The following is a 22,323-nucleotide window of genomic DNA, read 5'->3' as shown; positions in this document are numbered from 1 at the left end:
TGCTCACTCCTTCATTTGCAAGGCTTACAAGTCACAGGACCTGACTCATAGAAGCTTACTTGCAGGCAAAGAAAATAGAAAAATAGAAACAAGCTTATTGAAAGAATTCATTTTTATCTTATGTCAAGTATGTACAATTATATAAAAGCTCAGACAGAGCTAACCACTAGCTAATACGGTAATGGAAGACATATATGGTAACTGACTTTTTTTTTTTTTTTGGTAACTGACATTTAACATTTGAACAGCAAAATAGTTTTTCTTATGAATGAAGAATAATAAGACGAAGGTATACGTGACGCAAGCATAAACCTGGTAATTAAACTGGTTTAATCAGAAAGATGTGGAAAATTATTGTTGAAATGGTGAGTGGAAGTTATATTGTGATCAACAGTGACTTGCAAATTGAATTATATTGTTCCTTTGCTTAAAACTTCATCAGGGGCCAGTGCTGTGGCATAGCTGGTTAAGCCTCAATTTGAAGTGTCAGCATCCCATATGGGTGACCATTCAAGTCCCAGCTGCTCTACTTCCAATCAAGCGCCCTGATAATGCGCCTGGGAAAGCATTGGAAGATGGCACAAGTCCTTGGGCCCCTGTACTCACGTGGGAGACCTGAATGAAGCTCCTGGCTCCTGGTTTTAGCTTGGCACAGCCATAGCTGTTGCGGCTATTTGGGGAGTGAACCAGCAGATAGAAGATGGAGGATCTCTCTCTCTGTCTCTGTCTCTGCCCCTCTTCCTATAACCCTGACTTTCAAATAAATTAAAATAAATCTTAAAGCTTTTTCAGATCTCCGGTAGTCTACATAATCACATTTAAATTCCTATCTTCAAACTCTCTCCCACTGTCTACAGACACTCTTACTATTTTATGATACTTTATGCTGAGTCTTAAATATGCTTGGCACTCTCATGACCACAAATGTCGATGTGCTTGCATTTTGGCCTAGCTTAAAAACACAGTTCAAATGTGAAGCTTTTTTTTTTCTTTAAAACATTAAAGAAAATTTACTACTTATTCAGTAACACTTTAGGAATTCCTGTTATATCAGCATTCGATTATCTTGTGGTAATTGATGTATATGCTGTCTGAAGCACAGCTTAAGTTTTCTTAACACACACAGACGCATGTACATACAATATGGTCAGAGCCTAACAAATGAGATCAGAAGAACATATGTAGAAGCCAGCATTGTGGCTCAGTGAGTTAAGCTTCAAGTCCTGGCTGCTCTGCTTCTGACCAACCTTGCTGCTAATGCAACTGGAGGCAGCAGAAGATGGCCAAAGTACATGGGCCCTACCATGCATGTAGGAGACCATGATGAAGTTCCTGCTTTCTGGCTTTGGCATGGCCCAGACCTGGCTGATGTGGCTATTTGGGTAGTGAATCACTAGAGGGACGATTCTCATTCTTGCTCGCTCTTTCTCTTTTTCTTGCTCTATTTTTCAAATAAATAAATCTTTAAAAACAAGAAACTATGTAAAGAATATTAGTAAGAGTTCTCAAAATACATTAAGTCTAAATTGTGTATTATTTTTAAGGAGCTGAGAACATTTCACCTAATGAAAAGAACATGGGTTTGGGTTTGGGAGTCATCAAAATTAAACCTTATACCAAACATTTACTGTAGGGTTTCTGATGAGAAATCTGCTGAGAGTCTAAATGGAGATCCTGTGAAAATAATCTGGCATTTCTCTCATGCACATTTTAGAATTTTTTTTTTTTTTTTTATGTTTTACTGTGGTGGGTTTGATTATAGTGTGTCATGGTGAAGATCTTTTCTGGTCCTGTCTATTAGGAGTTCTATGTGCTTCCTGTGAAATTGTGTATTTTTAAAATGGCATTTACTTATGACATTGTTAGGTATATTTTAACTTGAATATAGAGGTAATTTGGTATAACAGAAGTGAGAAACAGTTTCAATTATATGAGATATTTCAGAAAAGCATGCAAATGGGAGTAAGCATTTTGCCTCGTAGTTTTAACAGGTCACCTTCCACATTGGAGTGTCCATGTTCCATACCTTCCTCCAACTCCTGGCTCTAGCTCCCTTCTAATGCAGAACCTGGGAGGTGGTGGTGACAGCTTCTATAACAGGGTTCCTGCCACTCACATGAGAGACCTGGTTCTGTTCAAGCTTCACCCTCAGCCTAACTCCACCTCTGGTGGGCTTTTGGAGAGTAAACCCGTGGATACAGCTCTCTCTTTGTCTATCTCCCTTGCTCTCTCTCTTTCCCTGTTTCTCTCAAATAAATAAATGAAAAATGTTATTAAAAGGATATTTGGTATTTGAAAGGATGCTTTATCTGGACATTTATCTAAATTACTAATAACTTCCTTAATTCAATGACACCTCATTCTCTCACACCTTACTTCAAAAATGCTGGTGACTGGGGCCATTGCTGTGGTATACTGAGTAAAGTTGCCATCTGCAGTGCCAGCATCCCATATGGGTACCAGTTCAAGTCATCCCATATGAGCACTGGTTCAAGTCCCAGCTTCTCTACTTCTGATCCAGCTCCTGCTAATGTGCCTTGGAAAGCAGCAGAGGATGGGCAAAGTACTTGGGCTCCTGTACCCACGTGAGAGATCTGGAAGAAGCTCCTGGCTCCTGGCTTTTGCCTGGCCCAGTGCTGGCCTTTGTGGCCATTTGGGGAGTGAACCAGCAGATGGAAGATCTCTCTCTCTATCAGTGTCTGTCCTTCTCCCTCTGTAACTGCCTTTCAAATAAGTAAATCTTAAAAAAAAAATAATTCTGGTGGTAGAACATAAAGTACATTGCAAGTCCTCTAAGAAAAATGACATTGATGAGAATGCAATTTTACTAACACTGAATAACACTTGTAACAAAACATCCAACTTAGCCATGTCTTTGATTAAAAAAAAAGTCAGTAAGGTAATCACTGCTTTCTATTTAAAATTCTTTTTAACATAGATATAGAATATCTCTTTGTAGCAATGACTGGACTCTTATACAAAACCAAAAAAGAAAAAAATAAAGGCAAAGTAATTTCAACCAAAACTGTATTATCTAAATATACTCAGAAAATGGACATTTTTAATACGCTAAATTTAAAATCCACAAAAGAAATACATGAGACAGGATAAGGGTAAAATCGGTTTCTTAAACAGCAGGACTGGGCTTTAAGGAAATTTCCATTAGCCACAATTATGAGAATTTTTCCATTAACCTTGACACCATTTTCTTAAAGGAAAAAAAAATGAATTGGATAAGAGGTATTTTCCATTACATCTTATGTTCCTCAACCAGCTCACCCAGATCAAAACTGTACACATCAATTTATATTATTAAAAAGTCTATTTGAATCTCACCTTGTCCACTCTACCAAAATGATTAACTAATTAACAAGTGTGAAATCACAGCCTGAAATGGAAAAGAGGTGAAGATGTAATTATATTGGAAAATTGATTAGTCTGCCTCATAGTCAACTACACCAAATTTGAAATAAAATACAAAAAATGATTCAGAGCCATTTAAATAACTTCAATAATGTTTGTAGTGAAAAATATTACTTTCACTACAATCACAGTTTTTTTATTTCATGTTAGAAACATATGCCTTAGCCTGTGTTTGGAAATATTTTAATCTATATTTTCATTTTAATAAACAAAGTCTGGCCAATACATGACTATAAGTCATGATTAATTTAGAACTTGGGGGGATAGACAATGGTGCCATTCTAACTTGCAAGATTCAGCTTCAGTACTGAACATGCACACACAAATAGGTGCAGTTTGCAAGCTTATAAGCACATTCTTTGTTGTTAAAGAGATAAAAGTTGCTTCAAAGAAGAAGCTGCTAAACAGTCTTAAAGGGAACACTTGCATGAATCTCCCATAGGATTACATGTGAACTGTAGCCTTTTAATAAACTCATTCTTTATAATTTGTGCATGAGTCAATTTTATGAATTTCAATAAAATTAATCTAAATAATAATTAAAGAACCTAGTCAGGTGACAATCAAGCTATTAGTACACAGAAACCATTTCAGGGTTTGGCATGTTAAAAGTCTCCCTGATGAGAACTTTACATTGAATTTGTTTAAATAATTATAGCTCCTTAGTTAATGCGCATTTATATATCAAGAGAATAATATCACAAAATAAATAGAATTTAATTACATACAAAATTTGAAGCTACTACAGCAGTAAAACAATGCACTAGACTGCTGTTCATTTATTGTTTTATAGACTTTCATGAGATATTGTGGAAATTCTCAATAAAAATGAAATAAGTCAATCTGATTTAACCTCTTAAAAATGCAGATCTTAATTTCTAATAAGATCTTCCAAAATGAGTTACAAACGTAAACTGTGGTGTTCTCAATTGTAATCCAAAGAGAATTACATGCGTTCTAAACTATTATTACATAACATATTTGTAAAAATTTTCAAGGTTAAATATTATTTTTGGCATTTATAGTCGACAATGTTATTCTTCAGTTCTTGTCTGGTTGATAGGTGCTAGCAATTTGTGCAATTTGTGCAAATGCAGGCGCAACTTCCTCTCAATTAAGATAATGTGGATTGAAGCAAGTTTCCTGAAATCCACATGGGAGAACAGACAACCTACATGGTGAAAAGTCTGCAAACCTTATTACAGGAAAGAAAACAGGACTATTTAGAAAGGAAAAGAAAAGGCTTATGGATAGGACATGAGAGCTGTCTCCAAGTAACTGAAGAGCTGTCATGTGGAACTGTGGTTCAAATTAGAATCCTATAATTATTCATTCATCTAACAAGCATGTATTGAGCCCTTCTATCTGCCAGACATTGTTCTTGGCACTGGGCAAGCAGTGGTGATCATAAAAGACAACAGCCTTCTTATGGAGCTTACTTCAAGTGGCTAAAACAGAAAATAAATGAGCAAACTAAACAATGCTTGTGCTTAGCACAGTGAAGACAAAAATTACAAGGGTAGTTGACACAGAGAACTGCGTTTTGAATGGTCAGCAAAGGTTTTCCCAGAGGCAGTAACTTTTGACCTGAGAACTGAAAGAGAAGCAAGAGTCATTTAAATACCTAAAGGCAGAGCATTGCAGACACAGCATACGCCAAGCAAAATGGCCCTAGAACAGGGAGGGGGAGGACTAGAGGTTGGAGGACTGTGAGGAGGGCCAGTGTGGCCAGAGCAAAATGGTTTGGGAAAATTGACATCTGATAACAGTGGGTTCACAGAAGATTATAAATGAAATTGCTTGCTATCTTGATCTCTCTCACTCACTGAAATTTCTACATAATTTATATTTTTCCACATAAATACAAACATAGGTGCCAGTCTGCTTGAAGCTGGGAGGAAAACCCTCGGTGTACCTTCTGAGGTGAACTGCAGGTCGCAATGGAACCTGACTCAGTCAACTTCCTTCAGTCTAGACATAAAGTAATGAAGTCCAGAAGGGATGAATTACCAAAATTTATGATATAATGGAAAAAGCCAGGATTTACTGACTAGATATTGGTTCAAATCCTGACATCATGGAATTGAAGACTTTTGATGGCAGAAACTATTTCAATGCTCTTTCACCCTGAACTGGCCTGTGACTTTCCCTAACAAGCAGAATATAATTAAAGTTATTTGGTGTAAATTCTGACTCTCAGCCTCTAGAGCTTGCAGTTTCTCCTCTTCTCTTTTTTCTAACACTGTCACCTTGTGAACAACCCTGAAGTCTCTTTGAAGATGAAATCATATGGAGACAAAGGCCTCCTCAATGCCAGCTGAGAATCTAGGCATGTGAATGAAGCCATCACAGTTAGCAGCCAGCCGCCAATTGGTTTATCAGCTGACTACAGATTCATGAATGAGAACAACTAATACTACATGGAGGAAATGCAAGCCAATCCAGCTGAGGTCTGACCAGACTGGCAAAAATATAGGACTAATACCATAAGTTTTTTTGTTTCATATCCATAAACTGTATAGTGATGATGCAGCAACAGATGAATGATATGGAAATTGATTATCTTTGGTAGCATAACAAAACATAAAACATGTGGCATTGGGTTTGGAATTGTGAGACAAGAAGAGGCCTGAAGAACCAACACCATGCTGTTATTAAAGGCTGGAGAAATGGTGAAGGAATTGTTAGTAGAGGTTTTAGATGTGGTATGAAAATTGATTTTGAAGGCTGAGAAAAGGGCAGCCTGTATTATGTAGTGACAGAACAATTGACAAGAATGGCGCTGGTGATAATTCAGAAGGGAGAAAACATACATAATGCATTTGTGAATTTGTCTAAAGGAATCTATCTCTAAAAAGAATGATGAACGTGTCAGTGGAGTGTTTCTTCACAAGTATAATGTACTGTGAGATAAAAGCTAAAAAAGGAAATAAGGTGGAACTTCAAAAAGTTCTTGGAAAACCAGAATTAAAGGCTAAATTAATTTTGGTTCAAAAATTTTTTGAAATCCTAGCATAAGTCCATTTTTTATTATAAATTGACATTTTATTTTGAACAGAAAGATGTACAAGTGAACCTCAGATATTATAAAACAAATCACATATGCCTTGATGGTAATACTCTCTTACTTTGCCCTGCCTTTTGAAACAGCAAAATACAAGAACTAAAATATAATGGGAGGGCAAGCACTGTGGTTCACTTGGTTAATCCTTCACCGGTGGCACCGGCACCCCATATGGGCACCAGGTTCTAGTCCCAGTTGCTCCTCTTCCAGTCCAGCTCTCTGCTGTGGCCCAGGAGGGTAGTGGAGGATGGCTCAAGTGCTTGGGCCCCTGTACCCGCATGGGAGACCAGGAATAAGCACCTGGCTCCTGGCTTTGGATCAGCGCAGCACTGGCCGTAGCGGCCATTTTAGGGAGTGAACCAACGGAAGGAAGACCTTTCTCTCTCTCTCTCTCACCGTCTATAACTCTACCTGTCAAATAAAAAAAAATTTAAAAAAAAAGATAATGGTAGACACATTTTGTAAGCCAGAAGATAGTATCAGAAGAAAAGCTACACTAAGATTTCAGATGAGGAAAATTTTCTAAATAATAAAAAAAATTGTAAATCTGAATTCTTAACAGACAGTCTTACTGGAAGCCTCTTGTTGCAGCCTTTAGTCAAAGCACTCAGAATTTTTGTCCATCTAGGAGAGACAAAATTATTTAAGGAATAACTTTGTTTTCTTTTTTTTTTTTTTTTTTCAACAGGCAGAGTGGACAGTGAGAGAGAGACAGAGAGAAAGGTCTTCCTTTTTCCGTTGGTTCACCCCCCTAATGGCCGCTGCAACTGGCGCGCTGGGGCCGGCGCACTGCGCTGATCCAAAGCCAGGAGCCAGGTGCTTCTCTTGGTCTCTCATGCAGGTGCAGGGCCCAAGGACTTGAGCCATCCTCCACTGCACTCCCCAGCCATAGCAGAGAGCTGGACAGGAAGAGGAGCAACCGGGACAGAATCTGGCACCCCAACCGGGACTAGAACCCGGGTGCCAGCGCTGAGGGCGGAGGATTAGCCTATTGAGCTGCGGTGCTGGCCGTAACTTTGTTTTCTACCAAGTGGATCTTAGGCCCTGTTGATTTGTTCTGAGTTTTCCTGGACAAACTGAATATTAGAGGTTTTCAAAAAGTTTATGGAAAATGAGTGTTATGAAGAACCTGTGGCAATTTCTCTGGTATTTAATTAGAATGGCACTCCCGCCTGTTCCACCCAAGGTGCCAGATTCTGTCCCGGTTGCTCCTCTTCCTGTCCAGCTCTCTGCTATGGCTGGGGAGTGCAGTGGAGGATGGCTCAAGTCCTTGGGCCCTGCACCTGCATGAGAGACCAAGAGAAGCACCTGGCTCCTGGCTTTGGATCAGCGCAGTGCGCCGGCCCCAGCGCGCCAGTTGCAGCGGCCATTAGGGGGGTGAACCAACGGAAAAAGGAAGACCTTTCTCTCTGTCTCTCTCTCACTGTCCACTCTGCCTGTCAAAAAAAAAAAAAAAAAAAGAAAAGAAAACAAAGTTATTCCTTAAATAATTTTGTCTCTCCTAGATGGACAAAAATTCTGAGTGCTTTGACTAAAGGCTGCAACAAGAGGCTTCCAGTAAGACTGTCTGTTAAGAATTCAGATTTACAATTTTTTTTATTATTTAGAAAATTTTATTAATATAATGTGAGTAAATTTCATTTATTTTATCTACACAGATTTAGGAGCATAGTGATGCTTTCCACCCTACCCTGCCTCGTGCCTACACTCCTACCCTCCCTCCTCCTTCCTTTCTTATTTTTTCTTTCATTTTTACAATGACATATTTTCAGTCTATTTTATAATCATAAGCTTAACCCTCCAATAAGCAAAGAATTCAACAAATTCTAAGGGAAAAATAAACCAAAACATTGTTCCATAAAAGTAGAGATAAAGGCTGTAAACAAGAAACAAATCTCTCCAACTTCCACTTTGACCATGGCCTTGTCTAAATATGATCAGAGTCAGTGAACTCAGGGGGCTTCCATAGCCTTGGCAGCTCATGACAAGAGCCTCGGGTGATTACTGAGGCCATAAACAAGAGTGTCAATTGGTTAAGTCAACAACAGGAGTCACTGTGCACTTACTCCTCATGTAGGATCTTTGTCCTTAGTGTGCTGTACATTGAGATTTAATGTTATAACTAGTACTCAAACAGTATTTTTCACTTTATGTTTCTGTGTGGGAGCAAACTGTTGAAATCTTTACTTAATGCAGGCTAAACTGATCTTCTGTATATAAAGAGAATCGAAAATGAATCTTGATGTGAATGGAAGGGGAGAGAGAGTGGATAAGGGGAGGATTGCGGGTGGGAGGGACGTTATGGGGGGGAAGCCACTGTAATCCATATTCTGTACTTTGGAAATTTATATTCATTAAATAAAAGTTAAAAAAAATTAAAAAAAAAAGAAACAAATCTCAAAATGTCAATTTCTCTCATATGCATTACATTTTTTGTACTCTATTAGTTACCACATATCAGGGAGAACATATTTGCCTTATGGAGACTGGCTTATTTCACTAAGTATAGAAAGATTTAAGATGGATCCTAGTGGATTCTCTCAAGTAGAAGCAGACATTAGGATTGTGAGGTTTTTAAGGACATTGTGCCATAGAAGCAAGTCATATACAAAAATCAAAAGAAGTCTCTTTCAAAAGGAATTATGGATGTGGCTGTGGGGCAGAGAATCATACTTAATGAACTGATAAACGAGTTTAATGAGAATATCATTATGAGTTATAGAGCAAAAACAGGACAAATTCAAAATAAAGTCAGGAATTGGGCTTTAATTTTCTGTGGGAGGGTTCAGGCTGAGAAAGTTACTCAGCTGCCAATGTGGGTTTTCATTGGCCACTTAAGGAAAAAAGTAGATCAGGAACCACTACCAAAGAGGAGAAATGAATCCTAATTAAGATAATCCTTTATCCCTGGAGTACGGAGCCATGAAAAACATGTGTCAAACTGAATCTCAAAATTGCTATGGACAAGTGATTGCCATGACCTTCTTTTTATGTGTTTCTGAATGTTCTTCTCAACAAAAGTGGAAGACATTTACCTACTTCTTGAATATAAGCTGACTTGGTAACTTTTTTTGAACAAGAGAATATGATGGAAACAATACTTGGACTTTGGAGTCTCATCTTGAAAAGTCTTTCAACTTCCACTCTTGTACTCTTGGAACACTGCTAACTTTTGTGCAAGCCCCAACTCTCCTCTTTGATAATGAGACACCGTGATACAAGACAGAGTGTGCATACAGAGAGGCAGGTCAGTCCCCTCAGCAATCACAGCGACCCCACCTGAGGCTCCAGACAAAGCAGGGAGGACGTCTTGCCAGTTCCAGGCATCACATCAACTGACTGCAAATGCATGCGTCCAGCAGACACCACACTAAGCAGAAGAACTGCCCATACAAGCTCAGTCCAAATTGTCAACTCACATGATAGTGAGCCAATAGATAATTGTTGTTTTAGTTTTCTTAGACTATTAGCTCAACTGAAAAAAATATATATGCTGATCTTTCTTATAGGGAGAATATGAGGATTCAGTGAGATAATTTACAAAAAGCATTTACATTAAAAGCATTAGATAAATGGTAGTTAAGGCAAATGATAAGAGTAACAATAACAACAATCTACAATAATACACAACATGTCCAGGAAAGTGATTTAGAAGCAGTATTCAAGGGAGACTGGTCTCCACACCAAAGTTCTTTTTATCACACTATAGTGCCTCCTCATACTAGTGAACTGTCCTCTAGGATATTTATTTGTCAGGGAAAAAAAACTAAAATGTATTTTAAAATCACCAATTTTTAATATTAATACACTACACTAATTTATTCCTTCATGTCCCAAAGAGCAGAACTATATATAGAACATGAGTGGAGCTTAGGAGAAGGCTGATTTGAGATCAATAAAGTGAACATATTTCTAAAATAAATCTTTACACAGCTATAGTAAGTTGCAATGCCTTAAAGATCTAGCATATTCTTTGTCACTGCAAGCATTCAAACACAGGTTACATTTCCGCAGTCAGGACTATAGACATATGAGCTCAGATACTTGGGCCTGAGGATTGCTATGGCTTTTTCTTGTATTATAGGCTTCTTATTCTGTTTTCTCTAAAATTCTCTGTATTCTAACGGTTTATTATTTAACAGCCCAAGCCTTAAAACACAATCTCTGCATTTAGAAATTATATGGATATTTTCAATTTTAGACATGTATAGATACGCTACAGAAAGCAGCACAGCATATGACAAACTTTAAATTCTTCTTTTCTCCTATTATTGATTATTACACAGAACAGTCAATTGTTTTATGTTTTAATTGTCTGTTTATATGGCTAGGGAAAAAACTCAATATGCTATTTCCAAAAAAATCTTCATTTATCAATTCATTTATTCATCAAATATTATGAAACATTTATTAAACTCTTCCTATATGCTGTATATTTATAAGACTCTTCCTACACATATGTCTCATGTGGTACAAAGTTGTTTATTTGCTTTTTGTTTTTACAGAAACAGCTGGAGTTAACACTTTGATTTCAAAGAAATAATGAAAACCTTTAAATATTTTTTCAGCCTTCAGTTTTCAATATTTTATGTTGAGAAAGACCTATTATATATTTATCTATATACCTAATCATGTGATATTTATTAATACAAAATATATTCCAATTATTTTCTTACTAAAATCAATCAAAACTTTATATGGTATGGGTGTGAGTATATATATATATACATACATATGAGTATGTATAACTTATAAATGAAGTGAACTGTTGCTTAGGTTTGGATTAGATTTAGGATAGCAATAAATGCTTTCTAATCTATTTATGTGTATAGCAATAAAGATATATACAACCTTCACTTAAATGTTATACATTTGCAGTATCTAATATGCAGCTGAGAGGACAAAATTTATGGATATGATTAACACAAACAAAATGTTTCATCTATAACCTATCAATATGATGTGAACACAAGTCCAGGGGTTATTTTATATGAAGTCCAAGCCATTTTTAATATTCTCAGCTAAACAGAGTGCTTCTCTTTTCTCATGATAATTTAGTTTTAATCAATTCTGTCAGGTTGATTTCTCTCCTACCTCTTTTTTTTTTATTTAAGCTTGTATCTACTACATATTTATATAGAAAATAACTTTATGATTATATATAATTTGCCACCTTTATAAAACATAAATATACCATCAACAAAATCAAACCAATCTAGTAATTTTGGGACATTCTTGGAAAGACTGACTTGTGGAATAATAGAAGAATATAGTTAATAAAAGCCATCTTTGATGTAATTTAACACAAAAGCAAATAATCTTTTTATATTTGACATTAAAAATCTGATCATTTGCTTCCTTAAAGAAAGCACATACAGCTTTTATACAGACCGAACAGTAAAGAATAATAATATTTCTGTTTACTGAGATATCAACTGGCATTTCACTGTAAGTCAATGGTCTATTGTTGCTACAGCGTATTAGACCTCAATCTGGCATCTACAAATGTCAAGAGTATAAAAAAATATATAGGATGAAAATCAAAAGCATGTTCTGAACTCCCAAAAAAAATAAAAAAAGGGAAACAAAGTTCACCTAAACATATTTGCTGCAGAAATCAGTGCAATATTCAGCTGTCAATCTAGAAAAACAAGGGAGCCACACTGTCAGTAGGATAGGATAATAAAATTTCCAGCAGATGTTCAGGCAGGGCTCTAATTTTTACTGAACTCCCTTGGTAAGCATTTAATTTCTTTATCATATGCAGGCTCGGCAAATTGTACTTCATCAAAACTGCATTGTGAAATATTAATATTTCATATGATAACAAAACTCCATAGAATAACCTTTGTCATATTAAAAGCATCCAAATTTAAAATGTCAAGATTCTGAATTTTAATACATTTTAAATAGATGCTTGCATTGCATAATAAATTATAATAAAACTAATCTAACTTGGTATGCTATAATGTCACACTAATGTATACTATATATGATATTTTAATAGACATCTTTAGTTAAAGGCTATGGGAAAAACATGTTTATCCTACTGAATTGCATACTAAAATATTTCATTAATAAAAAAACATAGAAGCACATAAGATATAATTGCATATTCACAGCTTGTCTAATCACTAATTAGGTACGATATAAGAAAACTAAAAAAGTAGCTCTCTCTGAGACGACTACTCTGCAAAATCATGTATGAGAAACAATCTCTTTTGCAAATGGCATTGTATATGTGCAAGGTGTCATCATTCTTTTTGTCATTACTATCTGCAAAAGTATGTTTAAAACAGTCTTTGCAGACTATTTTGCTGTGCCCACCAATAAAGTAGTAAAATAAGGTTTCTGAAAATGTCTTCATCATTGTTTCCTATGAGCAATTTAACCTGCATTTGTTCATATCTCTCCTTTTGAAACAGCATCACAGACTTCCAAATTGATGGGTTGTATTCAAATTGGAGGTTTAGAAGGAAGTCAGTTTCCACATTTATCTAGGCTGGGGATCCTAATAAAGGCAACTGCTCCTAGGTTACTGAAAGACACAATGTTACAAATCAATGCATGTCACCCAGAGTAAAGACTGATGGCTTTGATTAAACAGAATTCAATTTTGGTAGGCAAGTAAAACAGGAAATTCAAAGCAAATACCTGTTTGTTTGCCATACTTCTTCATTTGTACCTGGTTTGCCACTTATTTTTGTTTACACACACACATACACACACACGTACACTCTTAAATAGCATAACTAATGTGGCCATTGACTGTTATCTGAGACTTTCCCCAGCAGATTAAAAACCTGATCTGATTATGGCTTCTCAGTAATTCTTAGAGGATGAATTGAAACAAAGACAAATATACTACTAATATTCTGCAAGGTCATAAACAATTGATTCATGATATTATAAAGCTAAATCCAGTATACTCTGATCATTTTCATACTCTTTTTAATGGAGGTATTTCTAAATATTGTCAATTTATTTGGAAAAAGAACATTCCTTTGACATTTAAATATAAAGTCTTTCAAAAGTATTCTTTTTCTGGACTGTTTTTTCTAATTTTTGAGTTTTATCTGGATTTTCTTGACCACACTCACAAAGGGCATCTTGTAAAGCTGTCAGAATCAGACAGCTATAATGCTTTTGCCATAATAATGCCAGCTATTGATCCTAGTAAGAGGAGGATGTGCTTAATGGGGCATGTTTGTTCTCTTATTATTTTCTTTGCCTAAGGATAAGGCTTATTTAAATAATGATAGTCCTTTTTTTAGTCACTAGATTACCACATTCTTATACATTAATTATTATTAACTACCACTTAGTACTAAACACTTGGAGGGATTCACCACTGAAAATATTATTTATAAATGGTCTAAAAATTCTAAAATATGCGGCTATTTTCTAATTCAAAATCATTTAAGGATGCAACTCTATTGCATAAATCATCATACTTCTGAAATATGCCTTTGTAAGCTTTAGGTACTTTAAAGAAACAATCTCAACTTTAATATATAGTGTATTTCCAACTACATATGACTACTACTGCTCTTAATACAAAGCCGTAATGCAAAACAAAACTCAAGGTATATGATTTTGGGGGAAATTCACTGTATTCAAAAATTCACAAAGAATCTTATGAATAGCACCAATGAAGTACAGTGAGATGTTCTTTTTGACATGAATTGGATCTCAAGATTTTGCACAAATCAGATCTATCATCTTCTTAACTTTCAGTTGAATTATACGTCTTCATTCACATACATCCCAAAATCACAAAACAATAAAGCCAAAATAAGAATTCAGGAGTCTGTGACTATTAAAGGAGTCATCACTTTCACAATTTTAATGCTTGTGTTTTCTTACGCTCCATAAACAGTACAAAATAAGAAATACACGCCTCTCTTTCCTTCTGTGGAACAGAAGGAATAAGAAGAAAATTAAAGACTAAGGTGTAATGATAGCTCTTGTTAGGTAATTTAATAATGGTTATTTTTGGTCAAAAGCGCCTTGCCTTTATAATATTTATGCTTTAATAAAAATTTGTGTTAGACATTTCAACAAGACTTCAAAAATGTTTTCTTACCTTATCAAGAGAGAAAGTTTTGGTCAAGGCAAAACCCCATCCAGCTTCAAAAGCTCTTCGAATCATTGATGTGCTAGTAGCAGGAGTTGCACTAGCAAGACCAAAAGGATTTATAAACTTCAATCCAGCCATTTCCACACTAATGTCCACCAGATCAATCGGAGTATAAAAGAGGGGTAGTTCAGGTTTGGCAGAAACTGAAGCTCCAAATTGTGACTGCAAAACACCAAACAGCCAATAATTGCTCTCATATCACATCCAAACTGTCCTTATAATCTTTTGCAAAAGTCATTTCACTGCAGAATTTGAATTAATATAGAGCACACTGGTCAGTCCATAGTGATGAAAACTAGCAAAATGTCAGTTAGCAATGAACCAAATTCATGTTAAAGCCATTCTGTTTTAATTTAAAAGTCAGCACAGAGAGTATTAACAGAAAAAAAAAAATGAATTACATACAAAAGTAACTGTTTAAACCATACTGAAGCTCAAACACACAAGGGAATAATTTTAGAATTTATCATCCTGGTCCCATTAACTCAGCATCTTTGTGCTTAATTTATGAAACTGTCTCTACCTCTCAGAGATATGGGCTACAGCAAGTCAGGAGGCCTACATTTAGTTTCCAGTAATCTCACTGCAATTTATGTGATTTTAGGAAAGCCACCTAAAGTGTCCTTTCTCCTCCACAGTTTTCAGCATAGCAGCAGGAATGCTAGTTAACTAATTTCCTGTCACACAAGGATATTGGAAAATGTTGAAACTCCTAAGCCACAGAGAGACATCTACTTTGGAAAGTCGATTTGTTTTTCAGAAACCCAACAGGTACCATCAGTTCACATTGAAAGTCTTCAATTGGCATTCAAAACTATACATTTACCCTTGTGAAAGGATCACTGTAATAATGCTACCTTTTAAGGACTGTTGAAATGGTTTAACAAAAACCTTATGAATTGTAGGTTCTTGCTAAATATAGTCTCCTTTCTGACTTGGGAAATTATTAAAGATATCATCAGGTCTTTGGCTTTTAAAGTCCCTCTCTCTATCTCTCTCTCTCCCGCCCTCCCTCCCTCCTTTTTCTATGTTTATCTCTAAAAGACAAATAATACTGGAAACTATAAATTTTCTCTGCCAAAGTGAATGGGCAGGGGTAGTTAATTCAAAAGTAGAACCCCTTTCTTTTGTGAATCATCACTCAAAAGCAGTTATTTGAGCAGAACTTTAATTTTAAAGGATTGTGTCTTGTGTAGATAAAGATTACCATGACTTGCACAGAAATTATTTCTGCCCCTCCACCATTTATAATGCAAAGCAAAGTTTACTTAGTATGTAAAAAGGCATCAAACTTGACAATTAAAAGACAAATGTGTCTCTGATCCTGCAAAAGGTGCCTGTTAGACCGGGTTTCAGCTAAAAGCAGGCCCCTTCTGCCAGTGATGTTCTCGGCTTCCAGGCACGGTTCTGGATACTGGTCAGTCTGGTTCTGAACATAATTTGTTCTATCTTCATATGGGACTGCAATAATAATAAATGCATTATCAGCAGACAAAAGCTGTAATGTATAATGTAGGGAGACTTGAGGTAATTTAAAGTGTGTGCATCTCTGTGTGTGTGTGTGTTATTTAATAAAGGGAAAAATTTTAAAGTCTCTTGCCTATCTGCGTAATCTAAGAAACAATACTGGGCAACCTTGTTTCTAATGCCAATAACAGAAATGCACATGATTCTACAGACATTCTGAGACAAAGAAAATTACATTACTACTTTTCCCCTTCCCACATGGCTTACGACTGAAATACTGAAGAATTTTTGTTGGTTCATAATTGTAGCTACATACAGAATTAGGCACAAAGAAGGCAGAATGATATGTGTAGCCCAACTTGTATTGCTTAATTTATATAATTTTAAATAAATAAAGCATTCCCGTAAAATTCTTAAGAAAGTCACCACCTTAATACTTACAAAGGAAATGATTTGGGCACGTTTTGCAAAATTTTCCTTAAGTTTTATCACAAAAACAAAAACTAACACACCAAAGCAAATAACAAATAACAAAAACATACACCAACTCTTTTAAAGTACAGCTTGTCATAAAATACACACATATTTTAAAATATATGCATAATACATGTACATTTTTTTATTTACAAAAATGCTATTGATATGTATGATACAGCCTAGAATCTTTGCTTGCAATAGACAATCTATTTTTCATACTGTGCATACACACAGCTATTTTTTCTTTTTGCCATACACATCATACATCACACAGCTTTATAGCCAGTGTGATGCTATAGCAATCCAGACTCTTCAACTTCATAATATAACCCTACCTCAATGTACACCTGCTTTTCTGAAGTTTGAAAGCCTGTTCCCTCTATGCACCCTTGCTCAGGGAAATTGAGAATCTCAAGTGCCAGCTCCATTCTTACCAAATCCCAAGTGCAACCTCCCAAATCCATTTTTCAAAGGACTCTAAGATCTCTGGACTTTGCCTTGACTTCACACTCAACTGTAAAATGAATCCAGCTCATGACAAAAGCCTTGGGTGATCATTGATGTCATAAATAAGAGTGTCAATTATTAAATCAACAATAGGAGTGACTGTGCACTTGCTCCCTATGTAGGATCTCTGTCCTTAATTATGTGTTGTACTATGAGAATTTACAGTAAAACTTGTCTTCAAACAGTACTTTATACTTCGTATGTCTGTGTGGATGCAAACTGTTAAAATCTTTACTTAGTATAGAGTTGATCTTCTGTTTATAAAAATAATTAAAAAATGAATCTTAATGAATAATAGGATGCGAGAGGGAATGGAAGATGAGATGGTTGTAGGTGGGAGGGTGGTTATGTGGGGAAGAACTGCTATAATCCAAAAGTTGTACTTATGGAATTTATATTTATTAAATAAAAAGCTTTCTTTTAAAAAATGCATCTCATCTTGTTTCTTCTAAAGAATTTGTGATCCAGCTTTTCAACCTCTGACACAGGTATTTTTCCAGTCTCTTAACAGAGTTGGTTAATAAGTGATATAAGAAAATAACTGAGAGTTTGCACCATGGAGATTACATCCATAGTAGGTCTGCTATAACAAGGAATGCTATTGGGGGGAGCAGCTCTGTGAAAAGCTGTGAAGATACTGGTTCCATAGTAAACATCAAAATATACTCTCTGGGGCAAGTGCTGTGGCACAGCAGGTAAAGCCACTGCCCACAGTGCTGGCATCCCATATGGGCACTGGTTCAAGTCCCAGCTGCTCCACTTCCCATTCAGATGTCTCCTACTGTGCCTGGGAAATCAGCTGAGGATGGTCCAAGTCCTTGGGTCCCTGCATCTACATGGGAGACCCAGAGGAAGCTCCCGACTCCTGACGTCAGATAGGCACAGCTCCAGCCGTCGGCACCATTTGGGGAGTGAACCAACAGATGGAAGACCTCTGTTTGTCTTTACCTCTCTCTGTAATTCTGTCTTTCAAATAAATAAAATAAATCTTTTTTAAAAAAGAAAGGAAGGAATGCTATTTCTAGCATCAGAAATGATATTGAAGAATGTATTGACATGAAAGACTATGTTATGTACACATTGAAAAAATAGTGGGTTAACACTAAATGTAAATGAAAAGTTTTTGGTCTGTATTCACAGTTTATAATTGTTTTGCAATATGTCTGTGTTCATCCATTCATCACACAGGGTACGTCAAAACATGAAAAAGAATTCTATCAGTTTTAAGCGAATTTTAATTTTTAAATTATTATTTTATTTTTTTATATTTCACTAATGAACCCTAATTTATATGAAACAGATTCAAAGCTATACTAAAGCAGCATTAAAATTTTATTTTTAAATGTTAATAAATATAATTATACATAATTATGGTATACAAGGTGATGTTATGCTTTATGAATGCAGTGTGGAATAACTTAATCAAGCTGGTTTACGTATACTTCACCTCAAATGTTTAACAATTTTGTGGTGAGAACATTTGAAATTTTCTCCAAGCAATGCTGAAATGTACAATGTTCCATTATTAACTACATTCAGCATGCTGTGCAATAGATCTAAGAAAATTCTCCATCTAAGATTCTCTGTTCTTTGACCTTCATCTCTCTCTTGCCTACCACCTTTCCACAGCCTCTGTTAACTACCATTCTGCTCTCTGTTTTCATGAGTTTGTTGCTTTAGATTCTACATCTAAGTGAATCAATATGGCAACTATATCTCTATGTCTGGTTTACTTAATTTAACGTAATATTCTCCAATTTCATCCATATTATTCTAAATGTGAGGATTTTCTTCTCTTTTAAAGATGAACAGTAGTCCACTGTGTATATATATATCCCACATTCTCTGTTTGATCCCATTACTTGGCTATCATGAACAGTGTTATAATGAACATGAGAATGTAGATATCTTCTTAACGAATGGATTTCAAATCTTTTGAATTAATACCCAGAAATGGAGTTGCTGGGTAACAAGGTAATGAATTTATCTGTTGTTTTTTTTATGAGCCTTCATACAGTTCACCATAATGCCTGCACTAATTGACATTCTCACCAATATTGTATAAGGTTCCCTTTCCTCCACATCCCCATCAACGTTTGTTGCCTTTGGTTGTATGGTAACAGTCGTCCTGACAGGGCTAAGATGATATCTCATTGTGGTTTTAATTTTCATTTCCCTAATGATTAGTGATGTTGAGCACTTTTTCATATACTTGTTGGGCCTTTGTACATTTTCTTTTGAGAAATGTCTATTCAGGTCCCTTGTCTATTTTTTAATTGTATCTTGTTGTTGTTATTGTTGTTTTGTCATTGAGTTGAGTTACTTATATGTTTTGGGGCTTGAACCCTTATTGGATGTTGGGTTTGAAATATTTTTTTCTTATCTGTAAGTTGTCTCTGTATATTATTAGCAGTTTCCTTTTCTGTGCAGAAACTTCTTAGTTTGGAGCTACTTCAGTTTTCAATTTTTGCTTTTGTTGTCTGTACTTTTGGGGTCAAATTCAAAACAGCATTGCCCAAACCACTGACATGTTGCTTTCCTCCTATATTTTCTTCTTGTAGTTTTACGATAACTCATCTTGAGCTTAGTCCTTTATCTGTTTCGATTTTTTATATGGTGTGAGACAAGGGCTCCATTTCATCCTGCATGTGGATATCTACGTATTCATGTTTCCTGACATCAATTGTTGAAGTGACTATGTATTTACCAGGCTGTATCCTTGGTACTTTTCCCAAATATCAAGTGACCATGAAGAGTGAGTTCATTTTTAGGCTCTCTATTGTTTTCTACTGGTAGATGTGCCTATTTTGTTGTCATTGTTGTTGGTCAGTCAATGTAGTATTTAAAATAAAACTTAAAAAGAAGCAATAATATTTGAAAACTCATTAAGTAAAGGACAAAGCAAAAAATCTCCACATGAATGTCTTCCACAGACTATCCTGAATCAATCTTCTTCATTATATTTATTTTTATACATAAAAGGTTAAAAATAGAAAGTTAGAACAATCAAAGGTACAATCTAGTTTACAAGCTCTATTTCACAAAAAGAAAACTAAGGTCAAAGAAATTTAAGTGAATACCTGTAAGTCACTCAGTTGCTGGCAAAAACCATTATAAAATTTATTTTTTTCCTTTATTGTTGACTAATGTTCTTAAGTCACCCCTCATAAACAAAATGTTCCAGTCAGTCCTTCTGAAACAAATTTTGTGCCTGTATGCCTATACCCCTCTCCTATTCTATACTTTTCTTCTTTAATTACTGGAAAATTACATATTCTGAAACTCTTTTAGTCATTATGGATAAATTGTAAAAATAAAATTCAATCTATTAATCACTATACATTGAAAATATATGGCCATGTGTTTAAGTAGTAACAAGCTTAACTTACCCATATTTCTCAAGAAACCAATTTTAATTTTCTTTGTATGACATATTCTGATTCTTCAACACAAATATATCTACTAGATTCTATTATTAACATTCAAAGAGAACTGCTTTCATTTACTTATTTACCCAGTAGATATTTATTCAGAACTTGGAGATGTAGAAATTAACAAAACAGACAGGGTCCCTAAATTTTACATACAGAAAAATATAAAGAAAGCTCTCAATCACCTATGGCCAATCAAATGCAAAATTAAAACTCCAGACAATTCATCGCACTACTGCATGTCTCCATGTGTTATCTTATGGATTTTTACCTTCCCTAAAACACAAGCACGGGACTTTCTTCATCCATCAAACTCATAATCATCCTGCCAAACACAACTCATTCATCCAAGCTTATGCTTCCTGGGACATTGCCTTAACAATAGCCATACCCTTACCTGATGTAGCTCCTCTTCTTGCTATTTTATAATTTAAAATATGCTTCTACCTTAGCAGTCATCATATTACACTGTACATGTTGATTTTTCTCTCTACAGATAGATCATAAACTCCTTGAGGGCAGTGAGAAACCACATCCCAGGCAATTTATCTCCATTATAATTATTTCTAAGAATGATTTCATATTTTCTACATCTTCATATTGTCTTCCAAACATTTTTATCCTTATAATTAAAAACAAAATGGTTTTCCACATTGCAATTGTCGTTTGTTACATATCTCATTTACCTAAATATTCTTGGTAATCTGCTAACACAAGAGTAGCTGAAAGAGTTAGATATAAGAACTTGAATTGTGATTATTTCCCTCTGCCTCTTCCTCTTTCTAAAGAAAGAACCATGTTATAATCTAGAAATCACTACAACCTCTTTGGTAGTTCAGCATACACTGAAAGAGGAAAAACTACAAAAGAAAAAGAAGCAGAAATGAGATGAAGATGGTGAAAATGGAGATTCAGGAAAAGCTAGATGCCCAGTTTTTAGAATGTAAAGATAAGGAGTAAATATTGCCTTATGTAAAAGCCTTGGTCAGACAGAGGAGATGTTGAAAATGGAGGTATATCTAAACAGTTTTTTTAAATATCAGAAACCAAAGAAGTCTTTATTAATTTGTCAAGAAAGAGAGGCCAGGGAAAAAAACAGTGCATTTATTTTAAAAACTTCTCAGTGAGCTGTGGCCACCGTGGTATCCAAGTTAACAATATTTCTTCAAAATTAGGCAGTATCTGTAGGTATTGTTTTTCATTCTTTTAAAGATGCTCTTAAAGTTTACTTTTTTTCTGACTTGGAATGATTTCGGAGACTGAGTAACTATTTTAGCCACTTGTAATACAATTTCTAAAAATCAACTCCATAACAAGCATATGAAATAAAAGCTTCCAAAGTTACATGCATTACACTGATTTTTTCTACTTTTTTCCATCCCTTTAAGATCATTCACTACCCACAGAATGGAGTATAAACTCTTTACATTATTTAATCTCAATTCTGATTGGGCTCTTCTGCATCCTGCCCTACTTAATCTTATCTCCTACCAGTCTATCATAATATTTTATGTTTCAGTTTAATGAACTTACAGTTTCTCAAATACAATGCACAAGGCATCTGTGTATTTTTTAACTTTTTTTTTTGTATTTGGCCTGGAGTTTTCTTTTATGCTTGGTTTTTAATTTTAAAATTCCAATTAAGCCTTCAAGAGTCAGTCATGTTACCATCTGCACTAGGAAACTCTCTGGCTGTCCATAAGCAAAGCTGCTCCCTTATCTTACTCTGTACTTGTTTGCTCACATTTCTGTATCATCTGCTTGATTTAATCTTAGCACCCATAGTGTAACTTGACAGAAGGATGCTCAACATA

The 22,323-nt window shown here is 35.3% G+C and overlaps 1 protein-coding gene across 3 annotated transcripts in view; it reads right to left on the bottom strand.

Moving 5' to 3' along the window:
- DPYD (dihydropyrimidine dehydrogenase) overlaps nucleotides 1-22,323 on the bottom strand; it is a 962,066-nt gene that overhangs the window by 463,800 nt on the left and 475,943 nt on the right. For all 3 annotated transcript variants that reach the window (XM_008264835.4, XM_089337036.1, XM_089337035.1), the window contains exon 13: nucleotides 14,574-14,789. In XM_008264835.4, the coding sequence (XP_008263057.2) occupies nucleotides 14,574-14,789 (216 nt within the window). The remainder of the gene's footprint in view (nucleotides 1-14,573; nucleotides 14,790-22,323) is intronic.

Source organism: Oryctolagus cuniculus, chromosome 7 (genome assembly GCF_051225735.1).
Source record: "Oryctolagus cuniculus isolate XC-2025 breed Fujian yellow rabbit chromosome 7, ASM5122573v1, whole genome shotgun sequence".
Taxonomy (NCBI): domain Eukaryota; kingdom Metazoa; phylum Chordata; class Mammalia; order Lagomorpha; family Leporidae; genus Oryctolagus; species Oryctolagus cuniculus.
The sequence above is the reverse complement of the archived record's forward strand: the minus strand, read 5'-3'. Positions and strand labels throughout refer to the sequence as shown.